This window comes from Taurulus bubalis, assembly GCF_910589615.1.
Source record: "Taurulus bubalis genome assembly, chromosome: 9".
Classification (NCBI taxonomy): Eukaryota; Metazoa; Chordata; class Actinopteri; order Perciformes; family Cottidae; genus Taurulus; species Taurulus bubalis.
In genome coordinates, this window is record NC_136597.1 from 25,023,916 (window position 1) to 25,049,082 (window position 25,167).

Below are 25,167 nucleotides of genomic sequence, written 5' to 3' on the forward strand. Positions count from 1 at the left end.
GATATCTACAGAGAATATACAGTACAAGTGAAATATACATGTATGATACGGCCAACTAAACGCACACAGAGGGGTGGAGGAGGGAGGAGTGACCGGCCGGTCAGTCTATAAGTCCGACTCGGGCATGTCCGGCATGTCGGCCATCAAGTAACCGATACCGTAGCGGCCGTTGGGCGCGGTGTCTGCTTCGGGGCCGCCGCCGCTCTGCTTGCGGTAGATGTTGTTGCCGGGCATCGGCGACGGCGCCTCACTGGGCGACTTTCCCCGGATCAGGCTGGTGTCGTCGTCCTCCCCCGGCCGGGCGGTCTCCTTGATGATGCGGCCCTTCTTGTAGGAGACGGTGGAGAGGCCGCTGGCGGCGTCGTCGATGATGTTGAAGTAGCGCAGGAAGAAGACCACGGGCACGGGCAAGATGGCCATCACCACCAGGGAGATGCAGACCACGATGCCCCACGTGGGGAAGATCAGCTTCTGCTCTCTGGCCTGCAGGGAGAAACACATGTTGGAATGTCTTTATTTTGTTGTTTAGGGTTTAAATGACCGTAATAACAGGGTTTACTTCAAGAAAATTGTCAAAATTGTTCGGCAGAGGTGGTAAAACACTTGTATATAAGGTTGTATATAAGAAGTGGACATAGTCTTGGAGTTCGTCGATTTCGCCGTCGCCATCTTTGATTATGGCCGTTGCCATCTTGGCTTTTTCCAACCAATGAACGGAAGTGACGCCATATATGGCTCTGGCAGCGACCCGTCAATCACCTTGTAGCCCCGCCCCTAAAGCATCCCCTGCTTTATGGTCTGTTTGACTCTAAATGACCATCATTTACTAAATGAACATCATGCTGTATTGAAGAAGACTTGAAACTAGAGATTGAGACATAAACTCATGTTTACAATATTTACTGAGGGAATACATCAAGAGAAGTAGAGTCATTTATATAGACTTCTATACAACCAGAGGAGTCGCCCCCTGGTGGTCAGGAGAGAGAATGCAGCTTTAACACATGAAGCATAGACTTCTATACAACCAGAGGAGTCGCCCCCTGGTGGTCAGGAGAGAGAATGCAGCTTTAACACATGAAGCATATACTTCTATACAACCAGAGGAGTCGCCCCCTGGTGGTCAGGAGAGAGAACACAGCTTTAACACATGAAGCATAGACTTCTATACAACCAGAGGAGTCGCCCCCTGGTGGTCAGGAGAGAGAATGCACTTCTGCATCGGCTTTACTTGGAAGAACCGGAATTGCCGCCTGGTTTTAAATCGATAGGAGACCTAAGCTAGCTTTTTGCATTGACACTTCACAAATCATGAAAGTGGTCATTTGTGAAAAAGAAAGTGTCAGCCATAAACTTTAGTTTGCCACGGAGATTATTTTCTGCAATAATCCAGAAAAATCACATCATTCTTGCAGCAATTAGGCCTTTTTGCTTTTTTCCCTACAAGTTTATGTTAGATGTTGAATAATTACCTCATGGAGGGAAAACGCCAAAGCATCTACTAGATTCAGCTTCTCAAGCGTAAATTGAATATCTTAATTCAAACTAACTAATTAATCAAAACTAAACGATGAATCCCCAAAAAACAGAATAAGGAAAAAGAAGGTTATTATCGGTTGCCTCCCCCAGCTGTCTGGTTGATTGCATTAGTAGTCTGCACTTGAAGTCGAATAACGACCAATCAGAGCGCTCACTCAGGTAAGATAAGTGGTGAACCGCAGTCAGAGCTGAAGCTTTGTTTGAGTACAAGCAGAGAGACGCTTTGTCCCATCCGGCCTTCGCTCCGGTTTTCTCTCGCTGTGATCAAACGTGTCCCCGCGGCGGACGGCGCATCCTGTTGATTGTCCCGGCGGTTTAAAAGACGCCTCGAACACGTGACACACTTTAACCCCCCATTTTTAGCCCCTGCCTCACTTGCTTTGAACCCTTTTTAATTTAGCTTTTTACTCGTTCCAAGTGGGAGAACTTCCACCCCCATTGAACCGCGTCCCCGTGGACTCACCTCTTCCTGTATCCAGGCGCTGTAGCTGGGCGGCGTCATGGACAGCTGGATGAAGCTGGTGCACAGCAGGAGCAGCAGCAGGATGGGCGTGATGTACTTCCACATGTAGTAGTAGAAACGGTACGGCGTGAAGCCCAGCATGTCCTTCAGGTCATCAAAGAACCTGAAGCAAAGAGTTCACAATGGTTTCATAAGGCTGATTTATGAATCGGATATATGGCTCCCTTTTTGTGGATCCCAAAACGTATTTACCACTTAAATGACTTCACAGCGTGCACAAAACCAGCAGGATTAAAGCTTATGCAAGTCTTTATACCATGTAGTAACATGGCTTTGTGTAAAAATACATCTAAAAATATAATTCTACGTTTTTTATTTATGTTTTGCCAAAACTATTTGAAACAAAAATGAAGCAATGCAATTATCGTGGCTGTAGTTTTCTTTCTTTAATAGGGTTGTCACGATATCAGATTTTATTGTGGTGATTTCTAAAGAAATACAAAAAAATATCAGTTTAATGAATCTAAAACTTTGTATATTGTGTTGTTCTTTTTTTTGGCAATAATTGCACTCAAAATACGAGTGCAGGGAGTTGGAGAGAGAATCTGTAACTATAACTGTAGCTTGATTGCTTATCATCAAACGTGTGTGTTAGTAACATCACATTTATTCACATAAACACCTATTGTGACACCCCTATTCCAAATAATCAAATTGCATCTCCAACTATGACTAGTGTAACCCTAAAAAACTAAAACAAAAGATGTTAGGTATCAAATTAAACATACAAATCAGGGCTACAATAACATATAACCCCCATGTACAACCTCTAAACACAAGTAGGGTTAAAGGGCTACAACAGGGCCCTTACTTGTCGATGCCGTAGACCCAGGCCACCGCCACGTTCTCCAGCACGACCACGATGATCAGCGGCAGCGTCGCCGAGTAGTCGTCGAACATCGCCACGAAGTAGTTCCCCGAGCGCTGCACGAACAGCAGGCCGATGGAGAAGGCCAGCACGCAGCAGCCCACTGCGGACAGGAAGCAAGAATGCGTTATCATGGTTTTATTGACACGTGCAGACGGCATCAGGTGTGTTTCAGCAGAGCAGGACCCATTGAAAGCGCTTTGAGTTGCTCCACATCTGTTCACTGATCCCCGCTGTGTTGTTGCTTCTGGTGGAGCTTTTCGGTTATTGTTTTCTTAAATATTCCTCTTTGACTCATTTTGGGGACTTTGTACCCTTTGTTTGTTTAGTTTTTTCTTGGTCTGAATGCCGTGTAAAGGTTACGTTGACTCAGTGATAGTGTTTTGATTTCAAGTCAAACCAGATGTATTTTATAGTGAAGAAGGTATGATTTTAATGTTGTTTTGCCCGCAGATATAGAAAAATACTCAACATTACTGAGGGTTTAAGGCTTTGTGGCATTATAACTTTGCAATATACATGTTTCTCTTGGAAATAGACTACTTTTTTTTATCTTATCATGAAGAAGTAAATGTTTGTTCCACCAGCTCGCAACCTTAAAACCAAAACAGGAAGAGCGCTTTTCATAGCGACCCCCGATAGCTATCTCTAGTTACCACAGAGCATCAATGTGAGTGTTTTGCTGTTGCTGTCCACAGTAGTTTAAGTGGCTCTTTAATATGTGTAAATTATATTATAATACGAGACCAAACGTCCCTCTTTCGAGAAGTTGGAGCGTCTATTTTCTGTTTGAGTTGCTTCAGACTGCACAGACATGCAGGGATTATAAACTAACTTCAACATACTAGAAGTCTGCATCCGCCCTCTTTTGCAAGATGTCCTACCATTACCGCCTTTGTACATATCCTGCACCCACGACATCCTGGGATTACAGGGATCACAATCCCTTTACTGAACTCCCTTTACAGACACGTTAGGTTTAATGACTCCAACTGTGAACACAGTTAAAGCATTCCTCTGAAACCCTGCATGAGTTGAAGGCTCTCTAACCTGTGAGAAACTCCTTGCGGACTTTGAAGGTGTCGATCAGCGGCGTGAGGATGCCCTCGATGGTGCCGAACATGCTGCCCAGGCCGAGGTTCACCAGCATGAGGAAGAACATGACGGACCAGAAGGGCGAGGCCGGGAAGTGGGTCATGGCCTCTGTGAAGGCGATGAAGGCCAAGCCTGTGCCTTGGACCGCCTGGTAAAGGAGAGAAGAAGAAGAAGAAGAGGAGGTCGCACATCAGCGGCCGGGGATTTTTTAATTTTGCCGTCCCTTCTCTTTAAAGCTTTTATTGTGAAAGATTAGCAGTAACAGGGTTCATACAATGGATTTCATGACTTTTCCATGACTTTAAACCAAATGTCCATGACCAAACATTTAGTGAAATCTGGGTGTAAAAGTGAGTAAATGTAGTATTTAAACTAACAATGAGAATACAAAGCATACAGTAAACCTTAAATGACACAAATGAATGAGACAATAAAAGATTAAAAGAATAAACATTTATATAGATGCCTGTATGTATGCCTGCTTATATTTTGAGCGTCTTTCTTTTAAAAGCATACTAATTATTTCAAACTCAGCATGAATGAACGTCATGAACACATGAATATAACACATTTACATGACTTTTACTAAACTTTTGGGATTTTATTTTTTTCCAAGGACTTTTCCAGGCCTGGAAATAACCATTTTAAAATTCCATGACTTTTCCAGGTTTTCCATGACCGTAAGAACAGTGCAGTACGTGTTGGACTTTAACGGCAGCTTAACGTCATCACATTTGAGCAGCAGAGAAGTCAGTAGTTGTTTTTACACTTTAGCTTTTGGGAGAAAAGCGAATCAGGGCATTTTCCAAAATGTCAAACTATTCATTGAATGCTGTGTGAAAAGTGTTTTTACGATATTCATGCGAGAAACCAAACGGTATAAATGAATATTTGGGGCTATTGGTACCTTATTGAGCTCATCCTCGATGCTGCAGGAGTCCAGTTTCAGGTTGTCGAACTGGTCCTCCTTCACCAGTCTGATGGCATCGATCATCTGGTGGTAGTCCTCAACACTCACTTGGCTAACGTTTGTGAGGTTGATGTGGTGGGGGATCAGGCTTCTTTCAATGTCGCTCCCCAACAACGACACAATCCTGTTAGTGTTTCTGGAAAAAACAACAACCAAAACGTTTAAAGCATGCTCTGCAGCACATATGCAGTGTACAAAGATAATCGTGGCAAGATTTATCTCTTGGTTAAAGTTAGTGTTGCAAACTAGCTTGCAGTTACAAGGCTAACATCTTTAAATGTCTAGTTACGGGTACTGCGCTATGATTGGGCAGTTCATGTTCGGGGGCGGGGTTTAGCAAATGCGTCAATCCACCTAAACCTAACCAATCCAATCAATGAAGGCAACGAGAACCAGCCAATCGGATGCAGAGGAGGGCGGGTCATGCCTTAGTTTTAGTTTTAGCACTCTGTCAAGCTGTCAGATCCACCATGGAGCCCACACTGCCACTAATTGCACTATTTGAATTATGAGATATTGGCAGAGAGAAGCAGACAGAAGTGTCTACAAAGGGAATTAAGGATTATTAGGGAACAACACTGTTCCTGCATGGCTGGTTGGGTCTTTATTCACTTTATTCAGTATACTTTTAGTAGCTAGCGTACTCTGCTAACGTTACCTCCACAGGTTTTTTAACGTAGAAACATAATGTTTTAGAAACGTATATCTCCTGGTTATCGTGTTTAACCAGTGCCTGCTCCAAATCCACTAGATTAGCCTGAAGAAGAAGCTGAAACAATTAGCTTGAGCGGCCGATGCTACGCTAACGAAGGGTTTATTGAACTTTAACTTCAAAATCCTTCAAATAAAACATATTCAGAGACTGTAAAGTTGTCTAAAATATAATTTGTTCAAATCCTGCAAGAACATTTCCTCTCCAAACTGTCCCCTTCACTGCTGAAAAGTACAAATACGACAATGTTTTTGCCTTTCAACAAGAAACCGTCACCATTTCCCCATGCGCTACGTTCACACGTGAACTTCTAGATCTTTCTTTGATGGTCTGCAGGAAGCTGCGGCGTCGGTCTATAAATACCCTAAACGTGCGAGGAGGCTCGTGCTACTCACAGTGTGGCACACTTGCCGATCATTATGTTGGCTTTGAAGCCCAGCACTGCGAACACCACCAGGGTGGCCAGCACGGAGGTGAAGAAGTTGATGAAAGACACCAAGACGGCGTCGAAGTGGCAGTTGTTGTCCCGCTTGTTGTAGCTGGAGAAGGCGATGACGCCGCCGAAGCCGAGGCCCAGGGCGAAGAAGACCTGCGTGGCCGCCTCGCGCCACACCTTGGCCTCCAGCATGATCTCCAGCTGAGGGGACGATACAGGAAGAATTCGGCTTGAGTTTGGTCACACGGTCGACATTTAGGGTTCCCACTACGTAATGAGATGTGACCAAATGGGATAAAATGAATGAGAAAATCCTCAAGTTAAGGTCCCAAAGGACGACTTTTAAAATAAAATCTTGCTTGCAGATAATTACATCAAAAACAAAATCTATTTATAGCTGAGGGAAGCAGAAGTAATACAATGTCGACGCAGCGAACTTCTACTGAAGTGTGAACGTTGACATGTGGTTGAAAGTACAGAAAAGGCAAGTAAGTGGACCTTGAGTTGATATATATATATATATATATATATATATATATATATATATATATATATATATATATATACATATATATATATATATATATAATGTTATATAATAATATTATATATTAATATATATTATATAATAATAATATTATATTTATAATATATTAATATATACATATATATTAATAATATATTAATACTATAATATAATATATATATATGCTATATATATATTATATATATGTGTGTTTTTCCTGTTTTATATAAGATAAGATAATCCTTTATTAGTCCCTTAGTGGGGAAATTGTAGGATTGCAGCAGAGACATATAGTAAATAAAATCAAATAATATAAATAAACAGTAAAACAGTAATACAAATAAAAACAGTAAGAAGAATACAATAGCAATATTAAATGATGTGCTCTATGTTTATTTAAGGATGCTTTCGGCTTCAGTTAAAGCTGACATTTGAAAAGTAGAAAAGACTTTGAAGATGGAGGCAGAACGCGTTGTTTGAAGTCGCAAGATGTCAGCCGAGGAGACGAGGAGACGAGGAGACTAGGAGACTAGGAGACTAGGAGACTAAGAGACGAGGAAACAGAGACGAGGAGACGATGAGACGAGGAGACGAAGAGACGGAGACGAGGAGACGGAGACGAGGAGACAAAGAGATGAGGAAACGGAGACGAGGAGAGAGAGACGAGGAAACGGAGACAAGGAGACAAGGAGACAAGGAGACAAGGAGACGGAGCCGAGGAAACGGAGACGAGGAGACGGAGTTGAGGAGACAAGGAGACGGAGCCGAGGAGACGAGGAAACAGAGCCCAGGACACAAGGACACGAGGAAACAAAGCCGAGGAGACGGAGACAAGGAGCCGAGGAGATGGAGCAGAGGAGACGAGGAGCCGAGGAGACAAAGACGAGGAAACAGAGACAAGGAGACAAGGAGATGAGGAGACGAGGAGCCGAGGCAGCGAGACAGCTCGGCTGCTTTTCTTTGGGAGGTTATGTAAAGCCTCAGTGACTCCTGTTTCCATGGCGACATGATTCCACAGCCTGCCGTGCCATTGGCCGAGGAGCCGGCCAATCACAGCGCAGATGATATGTTTTAGGGTTCAGACGTTTTTTTTTTATGGAAGGGGATTCAGCTCAGTGTCTGTTTGAGACTACAACACATATTTGAAGTATTTTCCTGATCAATGGAGGATATTAGGTATCAGAAAAGACTATATTTCTACATTTAGTAACACTTAGATGATTACTTGATGGTGATTTGATAATCTATTTACATTTTAATCACTTCTGAAGCAAAAGTGATAAACTCAAATGTTTGTTTTGATGCTTTTCTTTGACATATATGATAATAAACTTAATATCTTCATGTTTGCACTGTTGGTCAAACCCAAAAAAAGATATGTGGGCTCTAGAAAAATATTATTTACCACTTTCTTTCCCTGATAAGTCACAGACAAAACAAACGTCAGCTGATAGACAATGAGAAGAACAGTGGTGGTTCCTTTGGGGTTACCTTGGGGGTGAACATGTGTCGGATCCCGTCCACGGAGCCCTTCAGGAGCAGAGCGCGGACCAGGAAGCAGATCAACACCACGTACGGGAACAGGGAGCTGAAGTACATCACCTGCAGCAGACAGCGGGCCGTTAGACGTCTTATTGGGATTAATGCATCAATAAACACTAGTTATGAGGGGAATCTTTGAGCAATGAGGACACAATGTAAATGTCTAATGTACAAATTCCTCGTATGTGTAACATACCTGGCAAATAAAGAAATGGTTCTGATTCTGATGTACATTATGTCTCGTTCAGTGCCAGTTATTACTGGTTTCTAGAATACTGAGTAGCGTTACATTTATGTATTTTTAATCTTGGCTATGAGATGATAACAGCTGTTCAGTTCCTGTCATAAAAAACAAACACTTGACAGACGTGAAGAGCGTGTGTGTTTGTATAAAACTGTCAACATAAATGTTGTGTGATCTTATTGCCTGACTCGATGCAGTGATAACCTGACGGGAAGATGAAAATGTGCAGAAACGAGACTGAGAAGCTGAGCAGCTCCGCCTCACGTTGATGGCACTTTTTGTTGAGTTAAACTTTTCTTGTGTGTGTTTTTGACAATACATGTCCAAGTAGCGGTGCCTTCATGTACCATGAACGTTGTTAAACCGACAGCTTTCTGCAGGCATGAGTCCTAAAACCCTGAAATAACTGAGTCAGCATTTTCCCTCTTCCGGTTCCCTCCTCTCAAAGTCATTGAGTCGTTTGAACGGGTTTTTATCGTAATAAAGTCTGTGGTTAACCCAAAAGCTCAGAAGCTCTTTTAAATACAAAATACTTCAGTAAATACCCCTCTTGTGACGTTTGAAGTGTTTAAATATCTTTTTTAAAGGCGGTTGCCAACAAGTTGCCAAATGAAACTCCTAAAAGTCGTCCCTGGAACACATGAAGTCATGTGACCGTGGTGTAGTTTGTCTATAGCCGATAACGTTAGCTCCCTATTTCTGCACTCGCGCTTCAAAAGCCATAAAAGTGGTGTTTATTTGTAAAGATTTTCTTAACAACAATTAACCAGTGGATTTCCATGACTTTAAACCAAATTTCCATGACCAAACAATTTGTGAAATCTGGGTGTAAACATGAAAAAGTGAGTAAATGTAGTATTTAAACTAACAATGAGAATTCCAATGCATACAGTAAACCTTAAATGACACAAATAAATGAGAGACAATAACACACATTTATATAGATGTCTGTATGTATGCCTGCTTATATTTTGAGCGTCTTTTTTTTAAAAGCATATTAATTAATTCAAATAAATGAACGACATGAACACATGAATATAACACATTTACATGACTTTTACTAAACTTTTGGGGTTTTCATTTTAATCCGGGACTTTTCCAGGCCTGGAAAGAACCATTTTTAAATTTCATGACTTTTCCAGGTTTTCCATGACCTGAAAGTACCGTAAACGGACAAAAAAAACAGTCCCGTCGGCTCTTTGTCGAGGGAACCGGTGTGATGCTAACTCCATGGTTGTTCTCCTAAAAAAGAAAACCCGTCCTCCCTGCAGCACTCTATACATCAGCAGGGTGCGAGCCCCCTTTTGTCCAATTATAGTGCCAATTAGACAGCGGGCCTCTTTCCCTTTTCGGTGACGCGTCGGCCTCCAGGACTCACGGACTCGGCTGCGGGTGAATGAGATGGTTTGGGCTTGAGTCATGAGCCCGGTTAGTGATTCAGAGTCTCTTACACGGTGGTCCATGTGTGGAGCTCCGGAGGAGACCGAGTAATGTTTCGTCTCAGGAGGAGGGGGGATGGGGAATGCACCCTAAAGCGGCATTCCCTTGGATATTTAAAAAAGTTCAGTCAAGGTTTGTGAAGTTTAACGATTATTTTGCCCGCAGGCGTGAAAAGATTCTCCTTAAACAAAGTATTTGTGTGATACTTTGACTGTTTTGGCTCCCTGGTAATGAAATGCTAAAACTATTTCTACCTCCACAGGAATTCATCCTGTTGTTCTTTTCCTTTCGTGAGCAAAGAAACGTTTTAAAACGTCTCGTGGCGACAGCACAGATTCAACGTTTTTCGTTTTTTTTTATGTTAAATTGTGTAAAAATCACAGCTTTGAAATACGGGACAGCACATATAACTCTAACCCAACACACACCAGTAAAACAAGGTGCCCTCTTATTTCTAGAGGACATTTTCCAGGACACTTTCATTGATGATCTCGCTGCTATGACAGACGGTGACAGAGCATTAAACTCTAATATGTTCCTCTCTGTGGTTCTTCTACTTCATTCTACTTCTCATATAGTTTGGCTCCCGACACACAATTGAGACGTTTGTTCCTAGCAAGAGTAGCTTTACCAAACATTCTTAACCGTTTTAAAACAAGTTGGATAGAATGAAACGTGATGCAATGTCCTCCAGATTTGAAAAAGATATATATTTTCCAGGTGCTCCCTGCTAAAACTCTAAAGTAAAATGTCATAATTGAAATACAACGTTCCTCAGCTGCAGCTCCCGTCGGCCCTTTGACTGAGTAACCCTCTTGTTGAAGAAGACGGTGGTGGCCTTGGTCAGCACCAAGCCAAACAGGCTGCTATTTAGTGCGATAAGCAGATATCTGCTCCTTTGTAACCTCAGTATTACGCTCCATAAAGAAAGAAAGAAGAAGAGACTTCTCACAAAGGTCACAGTCATCGTCACAAACTGAGACGAAGCGACGGGTTTTCCCATGATGGTTATTTAACGTCTAAAATATTACATCATTCAAGCAACATTCAAATACTTTTGAGGAATTTCACCACTACTTTACCACAAACCCACAACAAGCCCCGCCTCTCTCCTCCCATAATAATCCATTAATGCCTTCCCTCGCTCTTTTTTTTTTGGGCGACACTCTTGACAATCAAGCCAAGCCAAAAGAGCGCGTATAACCATGGTTACCAAAATGGCCTGATCCCTTTCACGCCCACACACACACACACAAACACACACACACACACACGGGAGAGAAAATGCAGATCGCGGCCGGGATATTCCTCGGGAAAAAAAAGGCTTTTGTGAGCACACGGGTGGAGAAGAGGCCATTAATATTCTTTTGTGTGCCGCACAGCTCTGATTAAACTTCAAACGCACTCGGCGCCGGCCTCCTTGGAGGGAAAGTTCAGGCCCATTTCTACTCTGGCCAACTCAAAAGGCCATCCAGACACACCGGGTTGTTGGAGGACGACCATTTGGCTCAAACTGTACAATCAACCAGTTCTGTTTGTCTCTTTACAAAAACGAGCGGTTATTTATATATATATATATATATTTATATATCTTGGCTTGGGCAGCTCATTTTATTCTCACGATGGCAGTGCAAGCGCTTCATTTACTCGAACACGTGATGGTGATTGTGACAATGGTTGTGGTTATCGGTGCCGTTTCTTGCCAGGCAGCAGGATGTTGCAGACGGTAGAAATGAGACTCGTCGTGGCGCAGGTCGAGATTAAAATCACCTCCTCGCTGTTTTTGTCTGCGGCTGTCTGCGGTGAATGCAGCGCGAGAGATGACAGCTGTTGGGATAAGACCTGAGCGAAGGGCAATGTCTGGATCGGAGGAGGGAAACGTTGTCTAGCTGATGACCCTCCATTACAAAGAACCGCGCTTACAGTCTAATAGTTAATTCATAATTAGTTACTTTCTGCAGAAGTGGCAAACTTACATTGTTGTATTTGACCATATCTTATCCATCTATGTATTCAGTCTTTGGCTGTAATCACAGCGTCTCTGTGCTTTGTGTTACATAGCCGTGCGTGCATGTTTGTGCACCCAGTGTGTGTGTGCCCAACTAGCTAGCTAACCTAAAGTGCGCTAATACGTCGGTTAGCGTTGATAATGTGACCACGACCCATGGTAGCTGCTATTTGTACTGTTAGCATCGTTAGCAGCTACATAAAAACAGTTTTCTGACTACCTGATGAATTAAAATTAAAATGTTTTTGCTCTGCTTTGGTCTGCACCACCTCCTGTGAGAAACGCCTGGGTCTTTAGCTGCTAAATGTTCCCCTTCCTTCACCAGCTGCTCGCTAACTTTGAGTCTCTACTGTTTGGTGTTGGGAGGTTTGCATTCAGTGGGTTCGTCAGAGTCTTTGTGTCGGAAACAGTTGCGTACAGTTGATGAATGCAGCTGAGACCGAACCATCTATTAAATGTGCTATAAAACCAAAATAATGAGCTAAAAGAGGCTTAAAAGCCCAATTGAGCTGCAGAGCCGGGTGTTAATTCCCCGTGATTTAGGCCCTCTTACAAAGACTCATTTCATTGAGTTAAGTTGATTCAAATTCTTTAAGACCGTACTCTTTTACAGACAAAAAAAACTGTGATCCCTGAAATATACTGAAATAGATTTTCCCCCACACAAGAAGTTGGGGATAAGACCGAAATCAAATGACTTCCCCATCAAAGCTTATCATGGGAAGATTAAAAAGTGCGGCCATTCTTCCAATTAGCGCAAGCTACTTGGAAGCGCTCCGGCTAATGCTTGTCATATGATATGAGAAAATGTGGAATGATAAAGATAAAGATCCCCCCCCCCCCCCGTCTCCCAAAGAAGGGAAAAAGTAAAAGAAGAGCCGAATGAGTTTGCAAGTGAAACGCCAACCTTTTAGCCGTTGGGCTAATCCTTCCGGATGCTAGTCACGCCACTGTCAGCTTTGCTACACTAAGCTAAAGTAAGCTTGAGCCAGAAATCCCTCACAAGATCACATGAGCCCTCGTATCTGAGACTCGTATCATTAGTAAAATTTGTCACGTCACATTACGGTACTCACTGAGCGGTGTCTGCAGACCGGCCGGCTCACTAAGCCTCGACCTTAAAGTGAGCTAATTGTGCGTGAGAGGCTTTTCCAAAAGCACTTGGCGGGAAATGACCTTTTTGTTTCTGTCACCGCTTCACATTACGCAGGTTGCAAGAGTAACATTTGAGTGGTTGTATAGGCCGCTGTTGTAGTACCAGAATCCTCCTTACCTTCCCGGAGGACTGGATTCCCTTGATCATGGCGAGGCAAACCATGGACCAGGCAACCAGCAGGCACACGGTCATCTTCCAGTTGAGTCCTCCGCCCTCGGAGATGCTGTCGGAGATATCCAGGGCCTCGCGGTACCAGTAGTAGGTGGTGGCCGAGCTCTTGTCGCACTCCGGCACCACATCTGCGGACAGAAAGAACGGTTGAAGTTTCGCTGGTTGACGAGAGCCACGGGAAAGCCTTCGATGCCGGTGAATCCTCAGGATTGCGACTCACATGTACTGGTCTTGTTCTTGATGAGCGGACACTCGTGCCACGGCAGAGGCTGCTGGAAGGACTGGGAGAAGTAGAAGAGGCTCCAGCCGATGATGACGTTGTAGTAGAGGGCCACGAAGAAGCACACCTTAAGGGCGAGAGAGGCGAGTTCAACAACACACAAAAGCCCAAAAACGGTGAACGGATATTTTTTATCCACCAAACAAAAAGAGCCCAATGTACAGTATCGTCATGTTTAGTTTGTTTGTTTTCTCAAAGCAAAGAACTAAAAAGGAAATTGACCAGAAAGCTATTGCTGCTGCTGGAAACATGGAAATAAAATACATCACTTCCTGAGACGCAATAAAGTTTTATTCAGTTATTATTTTTAAAATGCCACATACAGTATCAAGTCTTCTTTGGCTCAAAATTCCTTATATTTGAAGAAGAATAATTGTTATTCTAGTCTCAAATGTTCCGCAAATCTTTTTATTTTACAATGCTGATATTAAAGAAGCATAAGAGAGAATCCTAAAACCAGGAAATGAGTTTGAATTTTTTGCACTTCGTTCTTTGCCTGAAATAAGATCTGTGGAGATTTTAAGTTTGGTTCTACAACATAAAATATGTCAGTAAATGTTTTTGGTGCACTTTATTTATATCCTAACGTTAGCTTTTGACTTTTGTTGGCCACAGATTGTATTTTCTGTTTTCCTAAAAACGATTAACGGATATTTTTTATCCACCAAACATGATCTACATGTATTCAGTACCTTTCTTATTACGACAAAAAGAGCAAAACAAACGTAAACACTGAACTGTTTTCTCGCTTTTCGCCTTATTTATATATTTATAAGTGACCAACGTACAATTGTTTTCTCAAAGTAAAGAACTAAAATGAAATTTGCCAGATAGCTATTGCTACTGCTAAAATACATCACTTCCTGATACGCCATACAGTTTTATTCAGTTGTTATTTTTAAAATGCCGCATATAATATCTAGTCTTCTTCGGCTCAAAATTGCTTATATTTGAAGAAGAAGAATTGTTATTCTATTCTCAAATGTTCCGCAAACCTTTTTATTTCACAATGCTGATATTAAAGTAGAATCATAGAGAATCCTAAAACCAGGAAATGAGTTTGAATTGTTGCACTTGGCTCTTGGTTCTATGCCTGAAATAAGATCTGTGGTAAATGTTTTCGGTGTACTTTGTTTCTATCCTAGCGTTAGCTTTTTACTGTTGTTCGCCACAGATTGTATTTTCTGCAATAATCCCAAATCCATTGGAAAAATCCCATCAACGTTTTTGTCAAGGTGAACCAGAGCGACGGTAACCTCCGGGGTGGGCCTCCGAAAATACTCCCGCCTCTTCCGCTCTGCCGCGTGACTCACCATGCAGCTGGCGAAGCCGATGCCCCCCAGCCGAGGGCTGATGTAGTTCCACACCCCGATGCTGCCCCTGCGGATCCGCTGTCCCACGGCGAGCTCCAGGAAGAACAGCGGGATGCCGATCAGTATCAGCAGGATGAGGTAGGGCACCAGGTACGCTCCTGCCGGGGCAAAAACAAACACGGAGGGGACGAGTTGAACGAAGCGCGTGCAAAGGAGCGGAAACTGTGTCATCAGATAACAAGGCCACGCCACCTCGGTTCCCTGGAAACAGGAAAGCACGTGGTCACACACACATCTCTGTATCTGTCACATGCAAATATATATACAGGCTTTATATTCAAACAAACAAACAGCTCCCTCAAAACGTGAACATAACTTCGACATGATGTCCTCCTGATGGTGACGCGTTTGCCTCAAAGCACATGAAAAGCAGCCTCTTTAACAGAAGGCCTATTGTCAGGTTATCTCCCCAACACACACACACACACACACACACATCTGTGTGTCTCCACCTAATGCATGATGCAACCACGGTGTGTGGCGCAATCGAATAATTCTGGAAGTCTAAAATGACCTTAATTGCAGTGGGAATACCTGGAGGCGCATCGCGAAGACGGCGTTCCTCTCTAGAATTAAGGTCTCAGGGCGGATGACTAACATTAAGGCGGGCTGGAGGAGTGTGGTGCGATGAAATACAGGGGAGGGCAACGCCGCTTGTGACAGTCGAGAGCACTTGTGAGCGGCACATGATGTGCTGGAAGAGAACGAGAGAACCGTAAACTCTTTGTTTGGAAAAGAAATGTCAGTGAAGCCGGATTTTCTCAAAATAATGTGGCCTTTTTTTTCTTGTTTTATGACGGGTGGTTTGTCTTCCCCTCCTGTGTGTGTGTGTGTGTGTGTGTGTGTGGGTGTGTGTGTGTGTGTGTGTGAGCTGAAGGTGGTGAGACTCTCAACCCACGGATATCTGTCAGAAACCATTGCATCATTTTAAAACTGCATGGCAAATAAAAAAAATTGGTTGAAATTGGTCCACACACACACACACACCAGTGATCATTTGAAAATCCCCTTTAGTTAACTTTTCTGCTCCACCACCACCACCACCCCTACTACTCTCACGGTCTGAACCACAACATCAGATGTTAACTTGTCGTGTTTGCTGTGAGTCATTCGGTGACGGCGTCAAAACTTCCGTCACGGGGAGTATTGTTTGTGTGATTAGAGTCATCCCTGTTTCAACAGCGTTTATTGTTTCATCAGGCCGGGGCCCTTCGTTCACATCCTTCCCTCCCGGGTCCTGCTGGCCCTCAGTTCGGCTTGGATGGGAGCGGTTTGTGTACGTACGGTGTTACCAGCTGGTTTCTAATATTAAAACGTCTAATTCTGGTTCACAGAGTACAGAGTTCACTCTCGGAAGAAACATCATTCAGCATCAAACCCCCCCACCCATCGGGTCCCATTGTCCTTTGAAACCCTCGACAGTCTCCTTTGGACATTTCAAACACTTTTGAGAAAACAAACAGCCTCACAGGAGCGCATTTCATCTCTTCTCAAAATAGTTTCCCAGCTCTTCCCTCACCGATCACTTACAGTAAATAGCTGGTTCGTCCTGTCTGGGCATTGTACAGACGAGTCCCATTTCCGTGTTTGTGTTCTATAGTTTTTTTTTCAGGCATTGCCACATGTGCAGGAACAAGGGGCGTGGCGGATCTGCATACCTGTAGTGTGAGCAACAAGGAATGATTCATCGTAATCTAAACTTTTAAATATGAGTTCATTCATACTCGAACGGCGGAGTGAGAAAAAAAACCCGGGACGACGCCCGGAGGGTTTCCCACCAGATGTGGTGACATCCATGAAATAAATATCCATAACCTTTCGGCACAGCAGGCTCTGGCTTTGAACTGGTGGTTGCCGGGTGCTTCACGGTGCTAGCTCAGGTGTTTACAGAGGAGACGTGTGCATTAAGAATACACTATTAATACGCTGTTATTGGTGAGCACAAACTAATTCTCAACCCATAATTAAACTGAGCGATTGTTATATAAAACTGTAAATCATAGGTTGTTTTATGATTTTGTTTTTTATAAAAGCCCAAAACTGCTGTATTTGGATGGATTGAACACCATAAGTAATATACAAGTGAAAGATATGGTTTAGTACATGAGAAAATTCAAATGGCATTCAAATAGCCCCAATGGGCCCCAATAAGTCCTCGCCTGAATGTTCTCTGTTCTAAACCCTCTCTAACTTTGTTCTGCTTCACTTTATCAAAGTCAACCTTTGCAGAGAGAATGTTCACATATTGTGTTATGATTTGGGTTAGAGAATGTTCACATATTGAGCTATGATTTGGGTTAGAGAATGTTCACATATTGAGCTATGATTTGGGTTAGAGAATGTTCACATATTGAGCTATGATTTGGGTTAGAGAATGTTCACATATTGAGCTATGATTTGGGTTAGTGAATGTTCACATATTGAGCTATGATTTGGGTTAGAGAATGTTCACATATTGAGCTATGATTTGGGTTAGAGAATGTTCACATATTGTGTTATGATTTGGGTTAGAGAATGTTCACATATTGAGCTATGATTTGGGTTAGAGAATGTTCACATATTGAGCTATGATTTGGGTTAGAGAATGTTCACATATTGAGCTATGATTTGGGTTAGAGAATGTTCACATATTGAGCTATGATTTGGGTTAGAGAATGTTCACATATTGAGCTATGATTTGGGCTAGAGAATGTTCACATATTGTGTTATGATTTGGGTTAGAGAATGTTCACATATTGAGCTATGATTTGGGTTAGAGAATGTTCACATATTGAGCTATGATTTGGGTTGGAGAATGTTCACATATTGAGCTATGATTTGGGTTAGAGAATGTTCACATATTGAGCTATGATTTGGGTTAGTGAATGTTCACATATTGAGCTATGATTTGGGATAGAGAATGTTCACATATTGAGCTATGATTTGGGTTAGAGAATGTTCACATATTGTGTTATGATTTGGGTTAGAGAATGTTCACATATTGAGCTATGATTTGGGTTAGAGAATGTTCACATATTGAGCTATGATTTGGGTTAGAGAATGTTCACATATTGTGTATGATTTGGGTTAGAGAATGTTCACATATTGAGCTATGATTTGGGTTAGAGAATGTTCACATATTGTGTTATGATTTGGGTTAGAGAATGTTCACATATTGAGCTATGATTTGGGTTAGAGAATGTTCACATATTGAGCTATGATTTGGGTTAGAGAATGTTCACATATTGAGCTATGATTTGGGTTAGAGAATGTTCACATATTGTGTTATGATTTGGGTTAGAGAATGTTCACATATTGAGCTATGATTTGGGTTAGAGAATGTTCACATATTGAGCTATGATTTGGGTTAGAGTTGGACCTTACAGCTGCATCATTTCAAAGAAATAATCATCCTGAAAGTGATTTTTTTATAGGCGGAACTGAAACCTTCTCATCTTTTTCTGTGTGTCATCTTCATTTATTTACACATATTTAGACTTCTGAACAAAATCTCACATGTGTACATTTTATTATAACACCACACAAGTATTCAAATAGCCCTAGTGGTTGCAGAGATACACCCTTTTTAGTTTGGGTATGCAACCTTCGAGCAGAAGCCTAAAAATAGGTGTGTTTTTATAAAAGGTTCTTATATTAAGAGAATTATTATGGCAGCAAACAGCTTTTTGCTTGAGTAATGTGTCTCCCTGCTGTAACTCAGAGTGTCTTTGGCTTTGTTTACAAAATATTTGAATATTATGTCACTTTGGGGGATTTCCAATTTTCACTTCTGTCTATAATTTTGTAGACAAAGCGATTAATGGAAAGAATAACTGACAGATTAATCGGTAATGAAAGGAATCGTTGGCTCCAGACCGCTGTATTCTCCACGATGCCACACACACACACACACACACACACACACACACACACACACACACACACACACACACACTAACAGATGGATCTTGTGTAAATTACAAACATGAACAAACTCATAAGAACATAAATCAGCACAAACAGAGCTGGGCTTTTTACTGTATATTTAAGTTACTAATGTTTGTGTTTAATAATCATTGTTGTTCTTTTCACTTCTTCTGCTTAACACAGATTTCTGTAAAAATGAATCATTAATTTTTGCAATTATCCCAGGAGAGAATATGATTTCCTGAATCCCACATGAGATTACGTGATGCTGAATACACACAATGAATAAACAAAGACAGTTTGCAATTTGGTCATATCATCATCTCTAGAAGTCAATAAGTAATAATATAATTATAGTCCAGCCCTATAATAATGTCATATCTAATAAGGAAAAATCAATAAAAGGCAGATTTATAAAATACGTTTTAAACAAATTATTCCACATCTGGTTGTTCAAACAGGAGGGAAAATGTTCCTCCATTGTTTTCCATATGAATGGCATTTTGGGCATTTTTTTTCTTGTATTGTTCTACTTGTACTGTTCTACTTGTACTGTTCTACGCTAAATGATGACGGGCGATATAAATAAAGTACACTTGGATTGAGATTACATCCTGTCTGAGACGGTTTCATTTAATCAGCTCTCTTGGGACAGTCAATGGCTCAACGTAATCTCCAGGTGGGAAGAGCAACACCTTCACACACCTTATCACACACACACACACACACACACAAACACACACACACACACACACACACACACACACACACACACACATACGAGTATTAACCCTGCAGTGAGCCCTCAGCGAGGAGAGAGTCAAGCAGGGCATTGTGGGGGATGTGGTTCTGATTGCAGCGGGGGTTGAATGTTGTTATTATTATACTACAATCAATGGCACCAGAGCTTCTCACAGAGAATATATATGTATATCGTTTGGCTGTAGTTTGTTGGTGAACTGTTGCAGACTGCACCGACAGACGGTCACGTGACTCAAGTGTCGACCCTGAAGGTCACTGAGCCGTCTGGTTTTGACAGACGAGTGCCAAACAGAAGGACGGGCTTTGTTTCCTCCATGTTTCTTACTCACACAGGCAGACTTGATCACTTTTTAGATGTGCATTTCAAGGACTAATCAGGAGCCTTTATAGCGTCCAAGAGTTTAAACTGGGCGATACATTGAGACCTTTGGGAGGAGATTGCCCCAACACAAGCGAGGGAGACCACACTTCTGGTATCTGAGAGTATAGAAACCCAATTCCTCTCACATTGGTGTGATTTATCATTAAAAGCCCTGACTGACGCGAGGCCACAGAAGTGGATCACATCCATAATTGATTTTGTCCTGGTTTGTCCTCTCTTGTAACACACAACTGTGGATGTCTCAGAAATTAGAGAAGTGCTGCGGAGTCGACCTCTTTGCACCGTTCAGAGCGTGCGGTTTATGCGGCTTTAATCTAATTTTGCATCTGAACCATCCAGCGCCACGTCATTACACGTCTGTGAAAAGCTCTGCCGCTTCATTCCGATGTCATTGTTGCTGAATTAACTTGAAGCATACTTCAAGTTAATTATGACGTTTAGTTTTGGCCAGCTTCACTATTGGTAATATGTTAATTGCTGAGTAAAGAGTTTTAAAGACAAACTTCCTGGTGCAACTTTGTCCTCCTCCTCGTGCCGTAAGCGTTGTTTTTCCTCGTTATTACCGACGCTTTGGGTGCGCTTGATTTACGTAAAAGTCGCGCGAACCTGTTGTCTTATTTACATCCTGCGTTATCGTCTTCAGGATCGTGTTTCTTGCTCCGCTGGACTTGTTGTCGCATTCCCAGGACGATTACTTCGGTTTGTAAAATGATAGAAATGATACGGAAGAACTATGAAAACAAAACCGACGTTGTAATAACCACAATCGCCCTTCCAGTCAAGAGGTTCTCAATACAAAAATAGAGAATATACCTTGGAATAATTTGATGTAGCCTAGTTTTAATGACAAGAACAATGTTTTGTAAAGATGCAAGAGGGCCCTAGAGTCGGGGACCCTTTTATATCGCTTGTAATTTGTGCTGTGTGCCATCTTCATTTACTCTTAACCAGTAACATATATAGTGGTAATAACACATCTGAACAATATTTAACAAGTGTTACTGTTTATTTTAACATCAACATTATTCAAATAGACTTTGCGATCTTAGCTAGTTGATATTAGCTAGTTTCCTTTATGATATTGGCTAGTTTCCTTTATGGTATTGGCTAGTTTCCTTTATGATTTTGGCTAGTTTCCTTTATGATTTTGGCTAGTTTCCTTTATGGTATTGGCTAGTTTCCTTCATGATATTGGCTAGTTTCCTTTATGATATTGGCTAGTTTCCTTTATGGTATTGGCTAGTTTCCTTTATGATATTAGCTAGTTTCCTTTATGATATTGGCTAGTTTCCTTTATGGTATTGGCTACTTTCCTTTATGATATTGGCTAGTTTCCTTTATGATATTAACTAGTTTCCTTTATGGTATTAGCTAGATTCCTTTACGGTATTATCTAGTTTCCTTCATGATATTGGCTAGCTTCCTTTATGATATTAGCTAGTTTCCTTTATGGTATTAGCTAGTTTCCTTTATGATATTAGCTAGTTTCCTTTATGATATTGGCTAGTTTCCTTTATGGCATTAGCTAGTTTCCTTTATGATATTGGCTAGTTTCCTCTATGTTATTAGCTAGTTTCCTTTATGATATTGGCTAGTTTCCTCTATGGTATAGGCTAGTTTCCTTTATTATATTGGCTAGTTTCTTTTATGGTATTGGCTAGTTTCCTTTATGGTATTGGCTAGTTTCCTTTATGATATTAGCTAGTTTCCTTTATGGTATTAGCTAGTTTCCTTTATGGTATTAGCTAGTTTCCTTTATGGTATTGGCTAGTTTCCTTTATGATTTTGGCTAGTTTCCTTTATGATATTGGCTAGTTTCCTCTATGGTATTGGCTAGTTTCCTTTATGGTATTAGCTAGTTTCCTTTATGATATTGGCTAGTTTCCTTTATGGTATTAGCTAGTTTCCTTTATGGTATTGGCTAGTTTCCTCTATGGTATTAGCTAGTTTCCTCTACGATATTGGCTAGTTTCCTCTATGATATTGGCTAGTTTCCTTTATGATATTCGCTAGTTTCCTTTATGGTATTGGCTAGTTTCCTTTATGATATTGGCTAGTTTCCTTGATGGTATTGGTTAGTTTCCTTTATGATATTGGCTAGTTTCCTTTATTGTATTGGCTCGTTTCCTTTATGATATTAGCAAGTTTCCTTTATGATATTAGCGAGTTTCCTTTATGATATTGGTTAGTTTCCTTTATGATATTGGCTAGCTTCCTCTATAGCAGTGGTTCTCAAATGGGGGTCCGCGTACCCCTGGGGGTACGTGAAGGCACTCCAGGGGGTACGTGAGATTTTTTTTAAATCTATTTAAAATTAGCATCCATTCAAAAATCCTTTAAAAATAGTTATTTGACAAAGATTCAATACAACAGAAGTGTAAGTTCACAAACTGAATTTTATATTAAGTAGGCTATTTAATTTAATTATCCTAAAAACCTAGAGTCTCCCCCATATCAGAATAGTTTGACCCAACCTGGCACACGCCACCTGTCGTTACCCGTCTATCTATCACTGCCGCCTTAAAACTCAAACAATGAAGTCGTGGTTGAAGCGTAGCAGCAATGCTGCTAAAAACACGGAGGGACAAGTGCCAAAGAAGATTTGTATGTCATTGTTTATGTTGTCATCACCTTCTTCTGTGAAAACGGAATGAGCTGGAAATCCTGCAGCAACATCTGCACGGACGCAGCGGCCTCGATGACGGGCAGCAAGAGAGGATTCGTAGCGCGCATTAAAAAATAAATATACATATATATGTATGTATGTATGTATATGCATACATACATACATACATACATATATATGTGTGTGTATGTATGTATGTATGTATATACATACATACATACATACATACAAACTGAATGTGTCTCTGCGGCAAAAGAGACCAGTATGTTAAACCTGTATGACGAGGTGGGTCAAAGAGACCAGTATGTTAAACCTGTATGACGAGGTGGGTCAAAGAGACCAGTATGTTAAACCTGTATGACGAGGTGGGTCAAAGAGACCAGCATGTTGAACCTGTATGACGAGGTGGGTCAAAGAGACCAGCATGTTAAACCTGTATGACGAGGTGGGTGGCTTCCTGAAGAAGGCAGAGCTGTGGAGAAGGTCCTCTGCAGAGGGAGATTTCACCTGCTTTCCTCAGGTGGAGGATTTTCTCTCTGGTGAGGATGTGGACAGAGCTCCAGTCAAGTCGGTCATAGTGGGACATTTGACCAACTCGATTCAAGATTTTCACTCCTACTTTCCTGACATGGAGGATAAATCTGTACAGCTGGATTGGGTGAGGAACCCATTTCTCTTGTCTGAAGCAAACGGAAGCAAGCTGCCTGTCACTTATCAGGAAAAACTCCTGGAAGTGTCATCTGACCGTGGCCTCCAGATGAAGTTTGCCACATCCACACTCACACAGTTTTGGGTGTGTGTGAAGCAGGAACACCCTGACCTGGGACGGAAAGCTTTGGAGCAGCTACTATGCTTTGCCTCCTTTGACTAGTTTCCTTTATGATCAAAGTTGGTTAACACCGTCACCATCAATATACTGAATTATTTGTCCCACAAATGTAACTCACCGCCTCCGTTCTTCTGGCACAGGTAGGGGAACCTCCAGACGTTGCCCAGGCCCACGGAGAAGCCGACCTGGGCCAGGATGTACTGGAGCTTGCTGTTCCAGGCCGGGCGCTCCTCCTCCTCCTCGCCGTCCGAGCCGCCTTCCTCCACGTCGCACTCTTTCCCTTCCCCGCCATGGTTGTCCACGATCAGCGAGCTCTTCTTGAAGGAATCGTCGCAGGCGTCCTCGTTGGAAAGCAGGTCCTTGACAGACTCGGTGACATCGTCGTCAAGCTCTCTCTTGACGGCCTTGCTGTTTTTGGGCATTTGATAAAGCGAAGCAAGGGGCGAGGGGGTGGAACGTCTTTTCTGGGTGGATGCAGGGCCGGCGTCTCGTGGAGGGGTGGGAGGGAGTAAGACGGGGAGAGAAAGTCACCTTTTTTAACTGTTTAAGCTGCAGGGGGTTGTGAGACGGTTCGTGGAGGGTTGAGCGATCAGGAAGCGGTTTATTTCGTCATTATCACCAAACGTCTGTGGGCGGAAGAGGAAATATTGCAGTTAGTAAACAGACAATTCAATTCAGTTAATTTTGTATTCAGGGTTTATACACATTCTGGACAGTGGATTTCATGACTTTAAACCAAATTTCCATGACAAACATCTTTCTTTTAAAAGCATATTAATTATTTCAAACTCAGCGTAAATGAACGTCATGAACACATGGATATAACACATTTACATGACTTTTCCAAAACTTTTAGGATTTTATTTTTTTCAAGGACTTTTCCAGGCCTGGAAAAAAACATTTTAAAACTCCATGACTCTTCCAGGTTTTCCATGACCGTAAGAACCGTGACATACGACATCCCTGTCCCGGGACCTCACATGGGATCAGGACAAACTCCCCCAAATAAAGATAGTAAAAACCCTTTCACAGGGAAAAAAGGGGAAGAACCCTTCAGGAGAGCAACAGAGGAGGATCCCTCTCCCCGGATGGACAGAAGCAATAGATGTCATGTGACCAGAATGAATAATGTAACAGGGTTACAGCACATTCAATGAATATTACAGAAATTATTCATATAATGAGTAGTAGTCATGGACCATGATCCATAGTGGAGGTTGTGTCATTCCTGCAAAGAGTCTAGGCGTCAGTTGTGTTTGGCTTTCCTTCATACATTGCTGTCTGTCTGGCTTCACCCTGAATTACCTTTTTCTTTGTGTCACCAAAAATCTGCTGATTTCGGCAAATGAAAACCTAGTTTTAAAGACCTGAGATGTTCAATTAAAACCCCAAACTCTCATCTCACACACAAAGCAGATACAACACAGTAAGTACACTGAACAAGTGTTTCATACCGTTTTGTTTGATAGAAACAACTATTCATAATTTCACACCCACACCTTCTTATCTGACTGAGAAACATTCCACAGAGAGAATTATTGCTTTATCCGAGTTATTTCTCACATGGAAATCACATGACTAACTGGGGGCATTAAACCTTTTTTTTAATGAATGGGTTTAATTTTATTACAAGTCATTGTTCTAAAAACGAAAAAAAAAAAAAAACAGCAGCCTGGTTGTGGGACAGTGACGATCACGTTCCCAGCCTCCTGAATAATTGAAAACACGAGGCTATTTGCATACCAACCCAAACACTTATTGTATTTCCTCCTGCAGGAT

At 41.8% G+C, this 25,167-nt stretch overlaps 1 protein-coding gene across 1 annotated transcript; it reads right to left on the reverse strand.

Moving 5' to 3' along the window:
* On the reverse strand, positions 1 to 23,810 carry slc6a15 (solute carrier family 6 member 15; the record flags this gene model as incomplete). Its single annotated transcript, XM_079224220.1, has 11 exons — positions 1 to 483; positions 2,003 to 2,165; positions 2,874 to 3,033; positions 3,981 to 4,173; positions 4,933 to 5,131; positions 6,103 to 6,344; positions 8,161 to 8,271; positions 13,177 to 13,358; positions 13,451 to 13,577; positions 14,824 to 14,981; positions 23,507 to 23,810. 11 exons carry the CDS (start codon positions 23,808 to 23,810, stop codon positions 106 to 108), a joined length of 2,217 nt encoding a protein of 738 aa, XP_079080346.1. The 3' UTR covers positions 1 to 105.
* Between the last annotated feature and the right edge of the window lie 1,357 nt (positions 23,811 to 25,167).